Here is a 19638-nt window from a genome sequence, read left to right as displayed (position 1 = left end):
AATAACTCCATCCTGGCCAGTGGTTCCCCAGGACATGCACGCTTACCTGGGAAGACATAATACTCTAGTTCAGTTTGATTCAGAACCAGCATCATCATTATAAATGCAAGATTTTGTGGCCAAGCTTTGTTCAAATCCACATAATTTTATTTGAAAAGTTTCTGATGATTGAAGTTGTTTTAAGAGTAAGGATCCACCATACAGTATACCTGAATTGAGTAAATATTATCACTTGGTTAAAACAGCATGTAATTGACTTTTGGTTAACTACTGACCGGCGGAAAAAGGAAGGAAGGCCTCTCTCTTCCTAAATTTGCCATCCTGGTCCAGGAAGTGTTGAGGGTTGAAAGAGTGTGGAGTCTCCCACATCGTCTCATCATGTAGAACTGAGTGCAGCATGGGCAGGACCATGGTGCCCTGAGTTTAGAGCAAGCATAATAAATATAATCAACTTCCAAGTCCCCCCCTTCATTCCCTTGTCCTTCCCCCTAGTGGTTCCCAGTTTGGGAACCACTGCTCTAGAGATGACAATCCTTGTCACATACTACTGTACAGCAATTCATTTACCTTTGGGATAGTGTAGTTGCCCAGCGTGGTGTTCTTGGTTGTCATATGGGGCAAATTCAAGGGCACAATGTTTCCCATTCTCTGGACCTCATGGATGACTGCGTCAGTATAGGGCATGTTTTCTCTGTCGGTCACAGAGGGCTGCCTGGATGAACCAACGACAGTATCAATCTCAGCCTGGACCTTCTCTGCACAGAGAAGGAACAGGAAACAAGCTCTGATTAGGTGTCCCTCATACATGGCTGGTGAGAAAAGTATGTTAATGAGAGCCACATCCTTGAAGAATGCAAGCAACCCAGAACCTGCCACCCACTACCCACGCACACACACACACACACACACACACACACACACACACACACACACACACGCACGCACGCACGCACGCACGCACGCACGCACGCACGCACGCACGCACGCACGCATACACACACACACACACACACACACACACACACACACACACACACACACACACACACACACACACACACACACATGCACACCTTGTATGTGTGGGTAGTTGATCATGTATAGCAGTCCCCATTGTAGAGTAGTGGTGGTGGTCTCAGTTCCTGCGCTGAACAGGTCCAGGGTGCAAAAACACAAATTCTCCAGATCAAACCCAGAATCGGGATCCTCCTTCTACTGACAACACAACAAAGCAATTGCCAGAATCAGTGGTTTGTCGACATTTACAGCTATTTGCACAGAGGATGCACGAATGCGCGCGTGCAGGAACGAGCGCACACGCACGCACGCACAGACACACACACACACACACACACACACACACACACACACACACACACACACACACACACACACACACACACACACACACACACACACACACACACACACACACACCTCTCCCATTTCAGAGAGGAAGCAGTCAATGTAGTCTCTTGGTGATGACGGGTCATAGTTTTCTTTGTGTTCTTTGATCCTAATTTTCACAAAGTCCATCAGCTTATCCGTCAGAGCAAAAAACCTCTGCTGAGGTCCAGGGAGCCACTTCATCAGCCAGGGCAGCATGTTGTACATCTAAAGAGCAAAATCACAGTTAGCCAGACAGATAAGCTGCCATAACAACACATTTGCACCCATGCATACACAACAGAGCTTCAACATTCAATGCTCATTGCTAGTTTCTGTGGTCAGGGTGGAAATAGCCTTGTGTAGCCTTTAATGCTCTTAATTTATCACATTACTTTTAGTTAACAAAAATAAGTAATAATAATGCCTGTCCTTCCATGTAACATAGAGGCTCACCTGTGCCCATATGCTTCCTCCTAAGTGCATCCACTCATTGAATTGCTGAAGGATAGTCTGGAACTGCTTGTCACTGTACTCAAAGCGATCCCCAAACACCAAGCAGCAGATGATGTTGGACACAGCATTGTTCACCAGCAGCTGGGCATCGAAGGGCTCACCTGAAACATGCCAAAGAGACCCAAACATTGTGAAACAGGGCCAATGGTCAAAACGTAAATCATGCGATGGGCCACAAGCAAGCATTATGCAGCATGATACTAGATATAGAAGAAGTAGATATACTGTATTACAAATACAGTACATTACATACCATGGCCAAGATTAAGTGTACATTAAGTTTTAAAGGCCCATTCCATAATGTCTGATTCTTACTGACACCAGTGGCCATTAGAGTAACTGCAGCCAGCATATGCTTGCGTTAGCGCACGTACACCGTACTCGCACGTCCCCAGCAGCTGCCTGGCTAAAACGGAAACAACATAAATGAGGTGGTGTTGGTTGCTTTGTAACGTTAGCTGATAAAAGTAACTTGAAAACGGAAACCTGGACAATTTATCGGCCAGATCAGCCTCGAGACGGCCGGGGAGGATTATGGACGAATTTGCGGACGTTATTATGACGTGTTTGATCATGTTTTGGCTTGAGTTGGCTGCAGGGAAGTGGATACTAACATTAGCATGAGCCAGGAGCTAACTGCCTAACTGCCTGCTTCTTGACTTGAAAAGATGTCATTTACGGTACACCCTGTTTTTAGCTGAAATCTCCACTGTAGCCAGGTGCGGCAGCTAATACAAGAAGTGGGGCTGCTGCACCACCTGGCTACATTGAAGATTTCAGCTAAATCAGGGTGTAGCCTACATGATGTATTTTCATGTCACCATGGCATCTCAGGGCTTGTGGAGACTTTGATTATACCAGGTGAGCAGAAGCAATTTATGTATTTTTTTCTGTTGTTTTTTACGTTCTTGCTCATGGCCCCCTTCACACTCAGCAGACAGCTCTACTTGCGTGACGCAGACAGTCTCCATTTCTCCAAACTGGGACCACACCGGCTGCATTCTACTGCATGTAGTACACTGACTGTACCTCATACAACCCCACTTCAAACAAACCAAACTATCCCTTTAAATGTATCTCCCTTGGTCAGCCCTGTTCCCACATCTTCAATTAAGCACAGGATGTTATGGAGACAGCGTTTCCCATTTCTTATATAGTAAAATACCTTGTTGATGAGCAATGGCCTCATTCACATAGTGGCACTCCTGCTGGATGGATGGTTCGAGGGATTTCTTGCCCACACCAAAGTTCCTGAGTGTATGGAGAGCAAATCTCCGCTGCTGCTTCCACTTATAGCCATTTGACACCAATAAACCTGTTGGGAACATAAAACAGCATAGATTGAAAGCAAGCACAAGAGAGGTGTTAAAGAAACTATTTGCCGCTGTGTATAATGGTGATTTATTAAAACTTGGTCACCTACAGTATGTAGTAGAAATGTGCGGTAACCCTTTATTTTACAGGTCCCTAAAAACGTATGAATTATTTGTAATTAGACATGAACAGCAATGTAACTACACAGTAATTACATTGGTGTTCATGTCTAATTACAAATAGTTAATAATGCAGTTACATGGTACCGGACCTGTAAAATGGAGTGAGTCTATTCAACTGTAGTTCATATGAAGTTACATGGTACCAGACCTGTAAATTAAAGTGAAAATGAGCCTAGCCTAACCTAACCATACTGATGTGTCTATTTGTACCCGGGTACAAATTAGGGCTGCACGATATTGGAATAAACTGACATTGCAATGTTTGGTTTCTGCGATATATATTGCGATCTGAAAAAATACAGGAATTTTCAAATGACTTGAATAGCTCATCAAGCCTTGCCCCTTTAAGAAGGTAGTGGGTAAGACTGGTGGGCCTCAGAGCGCCATCTAGTGGGATCGCCTTTCACATCAAGATATCAGAATGATAGCCTATCATTGATGTGGGAAGGTGGTCCTCAGAATTGTTTTAACAATCAGAAGTGGGCCTTGAATTAGAAAAGATTGAGCTCTCCTGCTATATATGATACAATCCTGAGTAGACTTAGGTACGAAACTGCAGACTTAGGCAACGTTAAAAAAGGTACAACACGCACTAACTACCTTGATTCCCAACCGCATCATGAAACAGTGGTATGACAGGGCGATCAGTGTAATCCTCCCCTCTTTCGACCAGGGCTTCTCTCACATTTTTGTACCCGTTGATGATCACAATCCTTCCACCCATGAGTCGAAGGGTGAAAATGTTTCCATATTTCTCTGCAAACTGAAAGAGAAACGGCAGAATGGTTTTGTGGTCCAACATTGAGTGGCCTGTTCACATTGGTAAGATAAAATTAGATGAGGAATATGAAAGGATTATTAGATACACTGAGCTAGCAGCCACACTATTCTCTATTAGTTTCATGCATTTGTCCCCATATCAACTGCTAGTCTTTGGCATTTGTGGTCAGGTCTTTGAGGTGACACTCTGGTTGAAGAGTAACACCACAAATTAAGGAAATCCTAAAGATGCAAGTTTTCATTTACAAAATGCTGGTAGCTAAATTGGGCAGTCACACACTTTGGATTCCTTGCCTGGTTTAGTTCCTTAACACTCGTCAATAAAACAAGGTAAGAAAAATCATTAATATCTCAAGACAAATCTGCAGAATCAAATGCAGGGTGCTTGGCCTCCCCGTTGTCCATTAGGCTAATTCCTGATCATGGACACCTCGTTGGCCATTATCCTTTACTTTTATAATGGCTGCGGATGTGACAGAATCAGAACTGAAGAACAGAATTACATAACATTACCTACCTTCATGAGATCCAGGTGTATTTCGTTGGCTTTGATGCGATGAAGGTCACCAATTAGAGGAAGAGGGCATGGTCCAGGAGGAAAGTTTTTTGGGGCTCTGTTCTTCAAAACATCAGCAAACAACAAGAAAACACACACAAATATCAAAACACTCCACCCATCCATCCATTCCAGGGCGATTACATCATAGAATGTCTCCATTGGTATTTCTAGGAGCAGAGTTTGTTATTCCATTTTGACTGCCGTAACATGAGTGCTCGACAGGGCCAGTCGACAGTGAAGTTATTATGAACGGGGAAATGTTTTCTTTGTGTGTGTGTGTGTGTGTGTGTGTGTGTGTGTGTGTGTGTGTGTGTGTGTGTGTGTGTGTGTGTGTGTGTGCGTGTGCGTGCGTGTGTGTGTGCGCGGCGCGCGGGTGTGTGTGAGAGAGTGACCTTTGATTGCTTTGCTTTGATTACTGATAGGCTGTGTTGAAGCCTGCCCAGACTCCTCCTCCTCTCCTCTCACAAAGCTTTTGAACAAGAACAGCACCAAATGGGGTATCATGTGTCTGCATGAGTCATGACCACCACAGCATTCAGACTGTGATTTTAGAGGTCTTTTGCAAGATTATCATTAGCTACATGCGACTGTTTGAGTGTACCTTACAGGTTGAATGTGATAAAGGAAGATTTTTTTAAATTAGGTTAATAAATGTTATTCTGATTGTTTTATTGTCAATATAGCACATTTGATTTACAATTATTAACCCACTGCGCTCCTGCCATTCAAATGAATATTGAATCTAATGCAGTGAAGTTGTAAAAAGTTCTTTATTATCAGATTATGATAAAGAATCAGCGCAATTAACTGAATCTCAGGATAATTTATTTACATTTAAGTACAAGTTGGATTTTGGTCTGAACTAGAGTCTAACCTATTATATACAATGTTAAGTGTAATCTGAATTTAGTTCAGTGATAATTGTAGTAGTGCTTGTAGTTGGAGCTGAGCTGAGCAGTCTGGAGGCGGTTGCAGAGACAAGGCTGAGGAGGAAACTGCACGCTATGCTGGACAACCCCTCCCATCCCCTGCATGTCTGAACTAGAGTCTAACCTATTATATACAATGTTAAGTGTAATCTGCATTTAGTTCAGTGATAATTGTAGTAGTGCTTGTAGTTTAGAGAAAGCCTGTAGAGAAGGGCGACCGTAGAATAGGCTAGATCTATATAATCTACAGAAAGAAATGAAACGTGAAATCAGGTCCTGTAAACTGAAATACAAAGATAAAATTGAGTCTCAGCTCAGAATGAATAATCTAGGCTCTGCCTGGGACAGCTTGAAAACGATCACTGGGACCAAAGAATCTGGTAGAAAAAAAGTTCAGCTCAAGGAATACAATTCAGATGCCGAGCTGGCTCAATGCCTTAATGATTTTTATGTTCGATTTGATGTTCATGACTTTAACAATAAGCACTCCGAGATCAGAAACAGCTCCAGCTCCAGCTGGCTCCACCGTTGAATCCTTTTTTTGATGTGCATGATGTAATCGGCTGCTTTAAAAGGTGCAAGCCCAGAAAAAGTCCTGGCCCCGATGGACTTAGCGGTCGCCTGCTAAAAATATGTGCTGACCAGCTTGGTCCCATTTTTAGCTAGGGTTTTTAATTTGTCTCTCTCCCAGCAGAGGGTGCCATCCCTGTGGAAGCAGTCCATAGTGGTGCCCGTTGCTAAGATAAACAGTCCCAAAAGCTTGAACGACTTCCGGCCTGTTGCCTTAACCTCTCTGGTTATGAAGCAATTTGAAAAGCTAGTTAAAGCAGAGCTCATAGCAAAAACTGAGCACCTGCTCGACCCCCTTCAGTTTGCGTATAGAGCTCAGAGAGGCGTACAAGACGCCACAGCTACCCTACTTAACCTTGTCTGTAAGCACTTAGAAGGCAGTGGGAACCACGCCAGGCTGCTCTTTGTAGACTTTTCTTCAGCGTTCAATACGATCCAGCCTCACATTTTGGTTGAGAAACTTGTACGCCTTTTTTGTTTAGACGCGGGTCTTGTTGGATGGATTTTGGACTTTCTTACAAATAGATCACAACAAGTAAGAGTAAACGGAACTCTGTCCAGCTTCTTAACATCCTCGACCGGCTCACCTCAGGGTTGTGTCTTGTCTGCCTTCTTGTATATTCTGTATACAAATGATTGTTTTAGCCGTCATGCCGACAGATTCATCATCAAGTACGCTGATGATTCCATCATTGTCAGCTTGCTTGATGAGGATGAGGTCGGCCATGGCCAGGTTCTTAAAGGAGAATTTCGTTTTTTTTTAACCTGCAGCCCTCTCCTCACATTAATTATGATCTGACGACTCACCCAGTGCTCTCCGCAGCGTTTTTGTCGTCCTAGGCGTTGTCAGTGAATTTGAACTGTGAATTTGAACTGTGAAAAATGGATTATATCTGGATATATCAGAGAAATGCCACTGATCTGCAATAAGGAGAATATTAACTAATGTTGGCAATCAGAGACTTGACACCTGCTGTTGACTTTCTGGTCTGTGTGATCCTGGTCTGTGTGACGGAAAGGAATTCCAGGCAACCAAAACATTTCATCCTAATCTGGACTCTCTACTGCCAAGGACGCAGCTCTCCTGATGTTTTCGTCTGCAACTGAACTCTTCCCCCCCCAAACCCCCCGTCTTGTTCAGCTCCTGCACCATCCACCCCACCCCCCCCCCCCCCCTCTCCCTCTTCCTCCGATACATCCATCTGGCGCTGATCACAGCGAGCCACTTGCGTTGTTTGAGGAGCTAATGCAACGGTGGCGCTGCGCACGTGGCGACCCGGCTGAGGGCAGTAGATGGTCCTTTGGAATCTGTACATAATGCAACAAATGTTTATGTATTGTATAATATTGAAGTGCGCCTTTATTACTTTAAAACTAGTAATAATGTATCTCAATTCTGAAGTGTGCCGTTATTACTAATCTCAAACTAGTAATGATGTTGTAATTATCCACTACTGTCTGATGTGAACCAAAGTGCCCTTCTGGGACATACGAATAAACTTGAACTTGAACTTGAACTTGAACTTGAACTTGAACTTGTTTTGAGGAAAGTCCCACGAGACTTTCCTGACGAGAGTTGTGACGAGAAATGCAGTCTGATCGTTCCTTAGCTCATTGAGTGCCAGCCACTTTTGGAGAACGGACGCTCCCAGTGCCAGAGTTTCAGAGCGTTTTCAGTGATTTCTCGAGGCCCACAGAATATTGTGTGATATTACTATGTAAACACCGAACACGCACAAAGAACGAGGAGACTCTATTGTATCATCAGCAAAAAAAAGTTTATTGATACCATTTTCCGTTCTTTAGTTATGAGCCGGAGAAGATAGGTTGTTTTCAGCAAAAACAGACGTTTCAAATTAGAAGCTGAGATATTCAGCCTTTTGTGAAATGAAGCATTTCAAGCACATTCACTGACTCTGAAGCTAATATTTTCTGATGTAGTGACGTGGTGTAGTTGTGTGGTGCCCTGCGTGGCCCTTCGGCGTCGGGTGCTGCTTTTCTGGCGGCTAATCGTGTGGAGAAACTATGCAGCAGAGACAGAGGGGCTCAGTTGTGGGCGCGGATTGACTGCTGTTCGCAGCCAACGTCAGCTCCAGCCAGAGCAATCTATACGGCTCTGGCTGCAGCATGCATCGGTTTCTCTTTCATCACGGGGCTTTTTCCTGCTGTTTTCCTGACCTTTCTCTAACGGTCTAACGCATTTGACGCCGATCGACGTTATTGGCACTCAACGTTACTATTTACTTTGACGCCGATCGACGTCATTGGCACTCAATGAGTTAGGGATCAGTTTATGACGATATGCGTCAAAAACGGGAATAAAACTGTCTATTTAAATGGAGGAAAAGCATGCTGTCACTTGGCCCTCACGGAGCTCCATTCTAGGACTGGCTTGGACGCTATTGATCTCAAAACAACTCCTAGGACGACAAAAACGCTGCGGAGAGCACTGGGTGAGTCGTCAGATCATAATTAATGTGAGGAGAGGGCTGCAGGTTCAAAAAAAACAAAATTCTCCTAATGATTTTCTGTCCTGGTGTGAAGAAGCCTTCCTCCAACTTAACGTCTCAAAGACTAGAGAGATTTGTGTTGATTTTAGACGATCCTCCCCAGTTCCCCAGAACAGTGTTGTCCATGGGCAACCAGTAGACATGGTGACCAATTATAAATACCTTGGCACTATTTTTGACAGCAAGTTGAAGTTCGATCTAAACTGTGAAATGCTGTGCAAAAAAGGTCAACAATGTCTCTTTTGCCTAAGGAAGCTTGCCAGATTCCAGGTTGACAGGACTCTGATGAAACTGTTTTACTGTGCCTATATCGAGTCTGTAATCTCCTTCTCTATCATCTGTTGGTATGGAAACCTTTGTATTCAAGGGAAGAACTCCCTCGGGAGGATTGTGAGAGCGGCCTCAAAAATAGCCGGAGTAAATTTTAGTAGCCTGGATCACATTTTTAACAAACAGGTGCTTAAAAAGGCCATGTCCATTAGCATGGACGATACTCATCCTCTCCGCCCAGAGTATGTGCTGCTCCCCTCGGGCTTTCGGCTAAAGGTTCCGAGGGCCACGAAAAACAGATACAAATTTTCTTTCGTTCCTGTTTCCATCACAGCTCTAAATGCTGCTGAAAGGAGGAGATAATGCACTCTCTCTCTCTCTCTCTCTCTCTCTCTCTCTCTCTCTCTCTGTCTCACTCTCTTTCTCTGTCTCTCTCACGCAGCTTAAACGCTGCTGGGCGGAGGAGACGATGCACTCTCTCTGTCTCTCTCTCTCCCTCATCACAGCCTTATTAGATGCTGGCGGAGGAGTTTGAGTGCATAGTCTAGCTGTGATCTATTGCCTCTTAAGGCTTTAAGTATGCACTTTTTTTTTCTTAGGTAGGTAACGTTGCTGCTACTAATATATTCTATATTTTGTATTCGAGATATATTTTTTTTATTTTTACGTACCTATCTATGCGAGCTCAAATAGTCCCTGACTTTTATTACTTTTAAGTTCATGTACGTGTCTTTTACTACTTTTAAGTACATTGTACGTGTCTTTTACTACTTTTAAGTACATTGTACGGATCCTTTGAGGTGTGATTTTACTTTTACTATTTCTGTGTTCACTTGATCCATTTCTGCTGTAAAACTGCTGCACATGCTCCATGTTGTTTCACTTGTCCATGTTTTGTTTTACATGTATTCGCTATGTTTTTTATATCTGCTTGCACACAAATTGCCCTTCTGGGACAAATAATAAACTTGAATCTTGAATCTTGTTGGAGCTGAGCTGAGCAGTCTGGAGGCGGTTGCAGAGACAAGGCTGAGGAGGAAACTGCACGCTGCTGGACAACCCCTCCCATCTCCTACAATGGTGTGCTAATGGGGATGAAGAGCACATTTAGCCACAGACTCATTCCCCCCCGACACTCCACGAAGCACTTTGGCCAGTCCTTCGTGCCAGCGGCCATCAGGCTCCACAACAAGAAGTGAGACCTGTTTTAGTCACTTTATGCATTTTTGCACTCGCTCGTTGCACATGCATTTTTGCACATGGCCCTGCACTTTACAAAACACGGACTTTGCACATAGACTAACTTATTTTTTTTAATTGTATTGTTTTGATCTGTTTTTATTTATCTCTTACTATTTTCTGTCTGCTCTGTATTTTTAACCCCTGCTGCTGTTGCTGTTTTTAGACGCCTGAATCGCCTGAATCTCCCCTCGGGGATAAATAAAGGTTTCAATTCAATTCAATTGTTTAAAAAAGGTTGACAATATTTTGTTTCAATGATTTTATTACATATTGTATACAGGATTATTGGACAGGCTTATTGAAAGTAAAATGTTTCAAAATTATGTTTTGCTTAGACTATAGCTGTATAGCTATACTATAGCACATTAAAACAATATGGTGATTCAGATTACAGAAGAACTTTTCAAGGTATAACATAGGGTAACTGCTGTGGAAAACAACTTCTGTATTGTAAATTGACAGAAATACAATTTTCAACGTTGATTACTTAGATTTTTCACAAAGATTTGGGCACAGATGGTTTATCATGACAAAGCACAGTGCCACTCAGTCTTGAGCAATACAAAATTAACTTTATGATAAAATTCTGCTTGAAGTGCACCGTTTGTCTGATTTCTTTGTTAAAGGGGAAGTAAGCCCCCAGAATTCTGGCAGACCTGGAATCAAGAGTCTCAACCTGGGGTAGCTTCCACATTGGCTTCATTTGCTTCATGGATGGCCTATCATCCTGCTCTGACTCTGGGTGTGAAAGGGGTAGTTGGTGATGTCATCGGAACCCAAGATCAGCCAATTGACAGACCCAACTGCAAAGGTAGGTTTTAAACCCCTAGGCCTAGGGCACTCTCGCTGCATGAAAATTATACAGTGTGTTCTAATGTGGAGATTTTGCCCAGAATCCTTCAGCAACACTACTCAAAAGCGATATACATTGGTTTAAAGCTGGGGGAAAATATGTTTTAGGGTTTAGTTACACTTTAAGCATGGGGTTAATCATTATTAGAGGGTAGAGCAGGTCAGAGACAGTGAGTGGTTTATCTTGGTATGGCACACAGGCGAAGTGGGTTGGGCCAGTGAGTGGTTTATCTTGGTATGGCACAGAGGCGATAAGGTTTTGGGCAGTGAGTGGCTCCCAACTTGAAGTCCAGACTGGGCTCCTCTCCAGTGGGTGCAGAGAATGAGAACATCTGAAGGAGGGAGGTGAAGAAAAGGAATAACTCCATCCTGGCCAGTGGTTCCCCAGGACATGCACGCTTACCTGGGAAGACATAATACTCTAGTTCAGTTTGATTCAGAACCAGGATCATCATTATAAATGCAAGATTTTGTGGCCAAGCTTTGTTCAAATCCACATACTTTTATTTGAAAAGTTTCCAATGATGCAAGTTGTTTTAAGAGTAAGGATCCACCATACCTGAATTGAGTAAATATTATCACCTGGTTAAAACAGCATGTAATTGACTTTTGGTTAACTACTGACCGGTGGAAAAAGGAAGGAAGGCCTCTCTCTTCCTAAATTTGCCATCCTGGTCCAGGAAGTGTTGAGGGTTGAAAGAGTGTGGTGTCTCCCACATCGTCTCATCATGTAGAACTGAGTGCAGCATGGGCAGGACCATGGTGCCCTGAGTTTAGAGCAAGAAAGCAATTCAAATCAAAGTTTTGCTTTTTACAAAACAAGTTTCTCATAAAGTGTTTCACAAACAAAAATAATTAACACAAGGGAGAAATAAACAAATGACACAACAAACATGACAAGGTGGCTTAAACAATATATTGTACATTGTGGCAGGCGTGACTGGGATCAAGTCCGGCTGGAGTTAGGAGTGGCCCAACTCGCCAACAAAGCACAATAGCACAAGCTAGCGCAAATGTACAAGAAAATCCATACATAATATACTAGCAATAATTGTGCAAAGTGCGTGATTTTCTAGTTTGATTTAATTACAGAGAATTAGAAGTCTGAGTCTTTGCTGATGTTCCACACTGAGAACAAACAAACAAGCATACAAACAAGCATACACGGAAAAGTTCCTGTGGGCTCATGGGAAGTAGTGCAGCTTGATGTCAGTCAATCAGATCTTGCCAGGAACCTCTTTGAGGGTGACTGTTCTGTTGAAGACAAGCTTGTCTGCTGTGCTGTTGGGGTCCAGGGAGAAGTAGCCCACTCTCTCAAACTGGAATTTGTCAAAGAGCTTTGCTCCTTTAACTGAGATGTCCACAAAGGCACCATCGATCACCTGCAGGGAATCAGGCTTGATGTCAGTCTGGAAACCCTTGGGCACCTCAGACAAATCCTCTGTTTTTTTGCATGAATAGTCTTTCATAGAGGTGTACTTCACACAGCAGTGGCTGGCTGACCCAGTGGATGAAGGCTTTGGGTTTGTCTTAAGTCTTAGTGGAACTGGATCAAGTCACCTCCAACTCCACCACTTTACCTGAGGGTCCTTGATGACCTTCTGCACAGAGATGAGATATCTAGCATGCCTCAGGCCTACTGGCTGTTGTGGGGTCAAACGCTTGTAGCCCTTCTCCATCACCTCTCTGAAGTCACCCTGTAAAGGTAAAGGCCCACTGATTGTCACACAATGTGTGAAATTTGTTCTCCGCATTTGACCCATCCCCTGGGGGAGCGGTGAGCGGCAGCATGCGCCGCGCTCGGGAATCACATGGTGATTTAACCCCCCTAATTCCAACCCTTTGATGCTGAGTGCCAAGCAGGGAGGCAAATGGGTCCCATTTTTATAGTCTTTGGTATGACTCGGCCGGGGATCGAACTCACGACCTCCCAGTCTCAGGGTGGACACTCAGACCACAAGGCCACTGAGCTGGTGACCCTGTTCAATGAAGATGGTGTGTGTAAATGGAACCACATGGCTGCCCTTGGACTCCTTGGCAGGAAGGTCTGGTACTCGTACATCTGACTTTGAGCTCTCAGGAGGGTTATTTATGGTAACTTTGAGGGGTTCCAGGACGGCCATGGCTCAAGGTGCCATGTTGTTCAGCACGTCCCTCACGCACACCTCCAACAGGTGGCGCTCCATCGTTGTCTGGTCAACTGTTACTCTCACCTGCGCACAGAAGTTGTTGATCGCCTCAGGTGGAAAACCTCTTCTCCTTGAGAAGTGATAGTAAAGAGAGGGGGATCGTCCCAGTCTCTGACAATCCCATCCCGGTCTCCACCAATGTAATAATTTCCTTCTTGGACACAACGGTGTAGGTGAGGTTCAAGCGTCCATATTCTCACTGCACAGGGCAGTACACATCCAGAGCATTGCACAGTCAGAAGTATGACGATCGCCTGGCCTGGAACTCTTTGGTACAAAGTGAGTGTGTGATATGTTCAATGGAGTCACACAGACATCTCCTGTTCGATGATGTGGTGTGTATTTGATTCTGTATGCCACAGGGTCCATCTTCCCATCCTCCATGACCATCTTCATCCTGAGCGTAGCCTCCACTTCAGCAAACAGGCCCTTCTTCATCCTTTCAAATCCTTTTTCATGGTGATGGGGGAGAATTCTGGCCCTTCAGTTCTTCCTCCTTCTGGTGGCACACATAGGCATGGCCCCTGCTAACAAGATCCACAGCAAGGTCATAGAGTTTCTGGAAGTTGTCTAATGTGTGAGTGACATCGTATGGTTTGTAGCTGAGCCACTCCACCATCTTCCTGATGGCAGTGAAGTATTTCTCCTCCTGTCTGTGTTTGTGTCATCATACCTCAGGAAACAAATCCCATTGTTGGCCTTTCCATAACCAAAATTGAAGTTGATAGCTTTGGCATGTCCGATGTGAAGAATACTGTTGGGTTCAGGAGGAAAGCGGGTGCGTATCTGTCCACCGGTGATCTCCAGGTGCTTCCTATAAGCAAGTCCATAGTGTTTGGTATCACCAGATAGCCCTCAGTCTTGTAGTTCTCCCCTGGTTCATGAAACTTGAGCGCCTCTCCTCTGAGCTGCTCCACTTTCCCTCAGGGTTCCCCTCACCATTCGCTGCAAACTCCTCTTTCTTCACCTCATTTTGGGCTTTGGCCCTCTAAGGCTTAGGTTTCTTCTCCAGGTCAGCCTCTGTCTTAGTGCCCAAGAGGTGCAGGACCTGTTTGTCCACCTTATTTTTGATGATCTTTCCATCAGCCCACTTCAGAGCAAATTTTGTTATTTTTTGTTTTTGCTCCAACTGAAATATTTTATGTTCACGATTCAGTAGGTCACCGGTTGGCTTGGTTCCAGCATTAAAACGAATGAATAAGAAACTCACTTCCGGGACAAGAGATGTCACGTGACTGTTCAGCTCTATATCAGGCTCACTTGTTGAGTGTTAAGGGATGAAATACAGTAACTAATCATGGTCACATAGGCCTCCAGGAATTGAGTGAGGGGGGCTCCTTTTTCCAAGCTTTGTCTGGGGAGAGGCCCACAGTCTCAGACTCTGCTGTAAATAATAAGTAAAATCAATTTACATTTTCATTCCGGTGTCCTTCCTCCTAGGGGGTGTGGCCCCCCAGTTTGGGAACCACTGCTCTAGAGAGGACAATCCTTGTCACATACTGTACAGCAATTCATTTACCTTTGGGATAGTGTACTTGCCCAGCGTGGTGTTCTTGGTTGTCATACGGGACACATTCAAAGGCAGGATGTTTCCCATTCTCTGGACCTCATGGATGACTGCGTCAGTATAGGGCATGTTTTCTCTGTCAGTCACAGAGGGCTGCCTGGATGAACCAACGACAGTATCGATCTCAGCCTGGACCTTCTCTGCACAGAGAAGGAACAGGAAACAAGCTCTGATTAGGTGTCCCTCATACATGGCTGCTGAGAAAAGTATGTTAATGAGAGCCACACACCCTTGAAGAATGCAAGCAACACAGAACCTGCCACCCAACCTGCGCACACACACACACACACACACACACACACACACACACGCACGCATGCACGCACACACACACACACACACACACACACACACACACACACACACACACACACACACACACCTTGTATGTGTGGGTAGTAGATCATGTATAGCAGTCCCCAGTGTAGAGTAATGGTGGTGGTCTCAGTTCCGGCGCCAAACAGATCCAGGGTGCAAAAAGCCAAATTCTCCAGATCAAACCCAGAATCTAGATCCTCCTTCTGACAACACAACAAAGCAATTGCCAGAATCATAATCAGTGGCTTCTCAACATTCACAGCCATTTCATTAGAAAATGCACAGGAGGCAAATAAATGAGATTTTAATGGTGCGTTCCTTTATCGCAAAATCACTGGGATGTGGAGGCTAAATGACATCACATCCGTTTTGTTAGCGTTCCATTTGCAGAAAACTTGAGCTGGGAAGTTCACTGTTCATTGGTCAGATCCAGTCGCTAGCCAGGCTAGCCATTGTTAGCAATAACAATTGACAACAAGGCATTTCACGGCATTTTGCGCATACAAACACTGCGGCCTCATGTCCACACAGATAGAAGTTAGGCAGTGCTGTGTGTACAGCTGATTTAATGAGACACAAACAAAACAGAAGTGCTAAACAACATTACTAAGATTACTACTACTGTTGTTGCGCGGCGCAGCCATCTTGGATTTGTGAGGTTGGGGCTGCTGAGGCTCCTACGAGTTTGGAATGGGAAATACCAGCTCTGATGACGTCACCGCCCATCTCATGACCTTTGAAGTCGTAAGATTACCAGTCCCCAGTTATAAAGGAATGCACGATAAGCCCAAGACCAAACAAAATGTTATCACACACACACACACACACACACACACACACACACACACACACAGGCTTTGCATTGCGCAAGCATGCACGCACGCATGCGCACACATCACACACACACACACACACACACACACACACACACGCACACACGCACGCACACACCTCTCCCATTTCTGACAGGAAGCAGTCAATGTAGTCTCTTGGTGATGAGGGGTCATAGCTTTCTCTGTGTTCTTTGATCCGATTTTTCACAAAGTCAAGCAGCTTATGCATCAGAACGAATAACGTCTGGTGAGGTCCAGGGAGCCGCTTCATTAGCCAGGGCAGCATGTTATAAATCTACAGAGCAAACACACAGTTACCCAGACAGACAGATAGGCTAGGCTGCCATCTTAACAGCCTGGGAAAGGTACTGAACACAGACACAGATGGAGGCCAATGCGATACTTACTTTATCACATTACATTTACTTAAAAAAAATGAATAATGCCTGTCCTTCCATGTAACATAGAGGCTCACCTGTGCCCATATGCTTCCTTCTAAGTACACCATCTCAGAGAATTGCTGAAGGATAGTCTGGAACTGCTTGTCACTGTACTCAAAGCGATCCCCAAACACCAAGCAGCAGATGACGTTGGATACAGCATTGTTCACCAGCAGCTGGGCATTGAAGGGCTCACCTGAAAAACGCAGAGGTAATGCAGATAGGAGACCCAAACATTGTGAACATGTTTTGGACATTTGACAGTAGACAGGAAAGATTAGGAGAAGAAGGGGATGACATTAAAAACTATGCCAAGCCGGCGCACATCCATGTGCGCCGGCTTGGCGCACATGGATGTACATGGAAAAGATGTCATTTACACCCTGTTTTTAGCTGAAATCTCCACTGTAGCCAGGTGCGGCAGCTAATACAAGAAGTGGGGCTGCTGCACCACCTGGCTACATTGAAGATTTCAGCTAAATCAGGGTGTAGCCTACATGATGTATTTTCATGTCACTTGGCATCTCAGGGCTTGTGGAGACTTTGATTATACCAGGTGAGCAGAAGCAATTTATGTATTTTTTCTGTTGTTTTTTCTGTTCTTGCTCATGGCCCCCTTCACACTCAGCAGACAGCTCTACTTGCGTGACGCGGACAGTCTCCATTTCTCCAAACTGGGCCCACGCCGGCTGCATTCTACTGCATGTAGTACACTGACTGTACCTCATACAACCCCACTTCAAACAAACCGAACGATCCCTTTAAATGTATCTCCCTTGGTCAGCCCTGTTCCCACATCTTCAATTAAGCACAGGATGTTATGGAGACAGCGTTTCCCATTTCTTATATAGTAAAATACCTTGTTGATGAGCAATGGCCTCATTCAGATAGTGGCACTCCTGCTGGATGGATGGTCCGAGGGATTTCTTGCCCAGACCAAAGTTCCTGAGTGTATGGAGAGCAAATCTCCGCTGCTGCTTCCACTTATAGCCATTTGACATCATTAAACCTGTTGGGAACATAAAACAGCATAGATTGAAAGCAAGCACAAGAGAGGTGTTAAAGAAACAATTTGCCGCTGTGTATAATGGTGATTTATTAAAACTTGGTCACCTATAGTATGTAGTAGAAATGTGCAGTAACCCTTTATTTTACAGGTCCCTAAAAACGTATGAATTATTTGTAATTAGACATGAACAGCAATGTAACTACACAGTAATTACATTGGTGTTCATGTCTAATTACAAATAGTTGATTGATTGATTGATTGACTTTATTTGGTGATAAAAACAGGACATAAGACAACATATCACCGAGGATAAAAACACAATAAAGCCCGAAGGCTTATTTCCATTGTGGTCCCCAAGTTCATAATGCAGTTACATGGTACCGGACCTGTAAAATGGAGTGAGTCTATTCAACTGTAGTTCATATGAAGTTACATGGTACCAGACCTGTAAATTAAAGTGAAAATGAGCCTAGCCTAACCTAACCATACTGACGTGTCTATTTGTACCCGGGTACAAATTAGGGCTGCACGATATTGGAATAAACTGACATTGCAATATTTGGTTTCTGCGATATATATTGCGATATGAAAAAATACAGGAATTTTCAAATGACTTAAATAGCTCATCAAGCCTTGCCCCTTTAACACATTGAGTGCCACAGCGCTTCAGTAAAATTGTCTGGAGCCTGTGCCAGATTCACTTCCATTCAGTTGAAAACAGCTATAGAATTTTTTCTATTAGGGCTATATTGACAGGGCTGGACTTTAATGAAACATTGAACACTCCTGCTTCTTCCAAAGAAGAAATTTTGTTTCTAGACAGTTCCATTATGAAATGACAGCCTCTGAAAAAAGTGCACTTTCAAGGGTTTTCTGCCGTTTTTTTTTTCTTTTCAAGATATAGTCACTTTTATGAATACCTTTTGCACTCTAATTTCGAGCACATTCACTGACTCTGGCTGGTGTTTTCTGATGTGGTGCCGTGGTGTGGTTTCTGTGCAGCCTGCGTGCCTATCATTGATGTGGGAAGGTGGTCCTCAGAATTGTTTTAACAATCAGAAGTGGGCCTTGAATTAGAAAAGATTGAGCTCTCCTCCTATATATGATACAATCCTGACTAGACTTACGGTAGGTACGAAACTGCAGACTTAGGCAACGTTAAAAAAATTACAACACACACTAACTACCTTGATTCCCAACCGCATCATGAAACATTGGTATGACAGGGCGATCAGTGTAATCCTCCCCTCTTTCGACCAGGGCTTCTCTCACATTCTTGTACCCGTTGATGATCACAATCCTTTCACCCATGAGTCGAAGGCTGAAAATGTTTCCATATTTCTCTGCAAACTGAAAGAGAAACGGCAGAATGGTTTTGTGGTTCAACATTGAGTGGCCTGTTCACATTGGTAAGATAAAATTAGATGAGGAATATGAAAGAATTATTAGATACACTGAGCTAGCAGCCACAGTATTCTTTAGTTCCATGCATTTGTCCCCATATCAACTGCTAGTCTTTGGCATTTGTGGTCAGGTCTTTGAGGTGACACTCTGGTTGAAGAGTAACGCCACAAATTAAGGAAATCCTAAAGATGCAAGTTTTCATTTACAAAATGCTGGTAGCTAAATTGGGCAGTCACACACTTTGGATTCCTTGCCTGGTTTAGTTCCTTAACACTCGTCAATAAAACAAGGTAAGAAAAATTATTAATATCTCAAGACAAATCTGCAGAATCAAATGCCGGGTGCTTGGCCTCCCCGTTGTCCATTAGGCTAATTCCTGTTCATGGACCTGGTTGGCCATTATCCCTTACTTCAATAATGGCTGCGGATGTGACAGAATCAGAACTGAAGAACAGAATTACATAACATTACCTACCTTCACGAGATCCAGGTGTATTTCGTTGGCTTTGATGCGATGAAGGTCACCAATTAGAGGAAGAGGCCATGGTCCAGGAGGAAAGTTTTTTGGGGCTCTGTTCTTCAAAACATCAGCAAACAACAAGAAAACACACACAAATATCAAAACACTCCACCCATCCATCCATTCCAGGGCTATTACATCATAGAATGTCTCCATTGGTATTGCTAGGAACAGCAGATGTGAAGTGTTTGTTATTCCGTTTTGACTGCAGTCGACAGTGAAGTTATTATGAACGGGGAAATGTTTTA

General features: G+C 43.9%; 1 protein-coding gene and 1 pseudogene across 2 annotated transcripts; both read right to left on the bottom strand.

Moving 5' to 3' along the window:
* Window positions 1-6: 6 nt before the first annotated feature.
* Window positions 7-19638, bottom strand: LOC310771590 (cytochrome P450 2J2-like; the record flags this gene model as incomplete). Its single annotated transcript, XM_083664169.1, has 18 exons — window positions 19346-19638; window positions 18654-18816; window positions 17317-17466; window positions 16493-16653; window positions 16136-16312; window positions 15249-15387; window positions 14819-15006; window positions 11736-11877; window positions 11347-11513; window positions 4696-4917; window positions 3999-4161; window positions 3068-3217; window positions 1843-2003; window positions 1438-1614; window positions 1074-1212; window positions 568-755; window positions 276-417; window positions 7-46 (listed from the first exon to the last, which is right to left on the bottom strand). Coding segments are annotated over exons 1-18 (2870 nt in total), but the record flags the coding sequence as incomplete, so codon positions are not given.
* Window positions 11905-14598, bottom strand: LOC310771586 (glutamine--tRNA ligase pseudogene; annotated as a pseudogene). Its single transcript has 3 exons — window positions 14560-14598; window positions 13090-14428; window positions 11905-12807 (listed from the first exon to the last, which is right to left on the bottom strand). The product of its transcript is annotated as a glutamine--tRNA ligase pseudogene (transcript).

The sequence above is a fragment of the Poromitra crassiceps genome (genome assembly GCF_964638095.1).
Source record: "Poromitra crassiceps genome assembly, contig: HAP1_SCAFFOLD_847, whole genome shotgun sequence".
NCBI classification, from domain to species: Eukaryota; Metazoa; Chordata; class Actinopteri; order Beryciformes; family Melamphaidae; genus Poromitra; species Poromitra crassiceps.
This window is presented reverse-complemented; position numbering and strand designations above follow the sequence as displayed.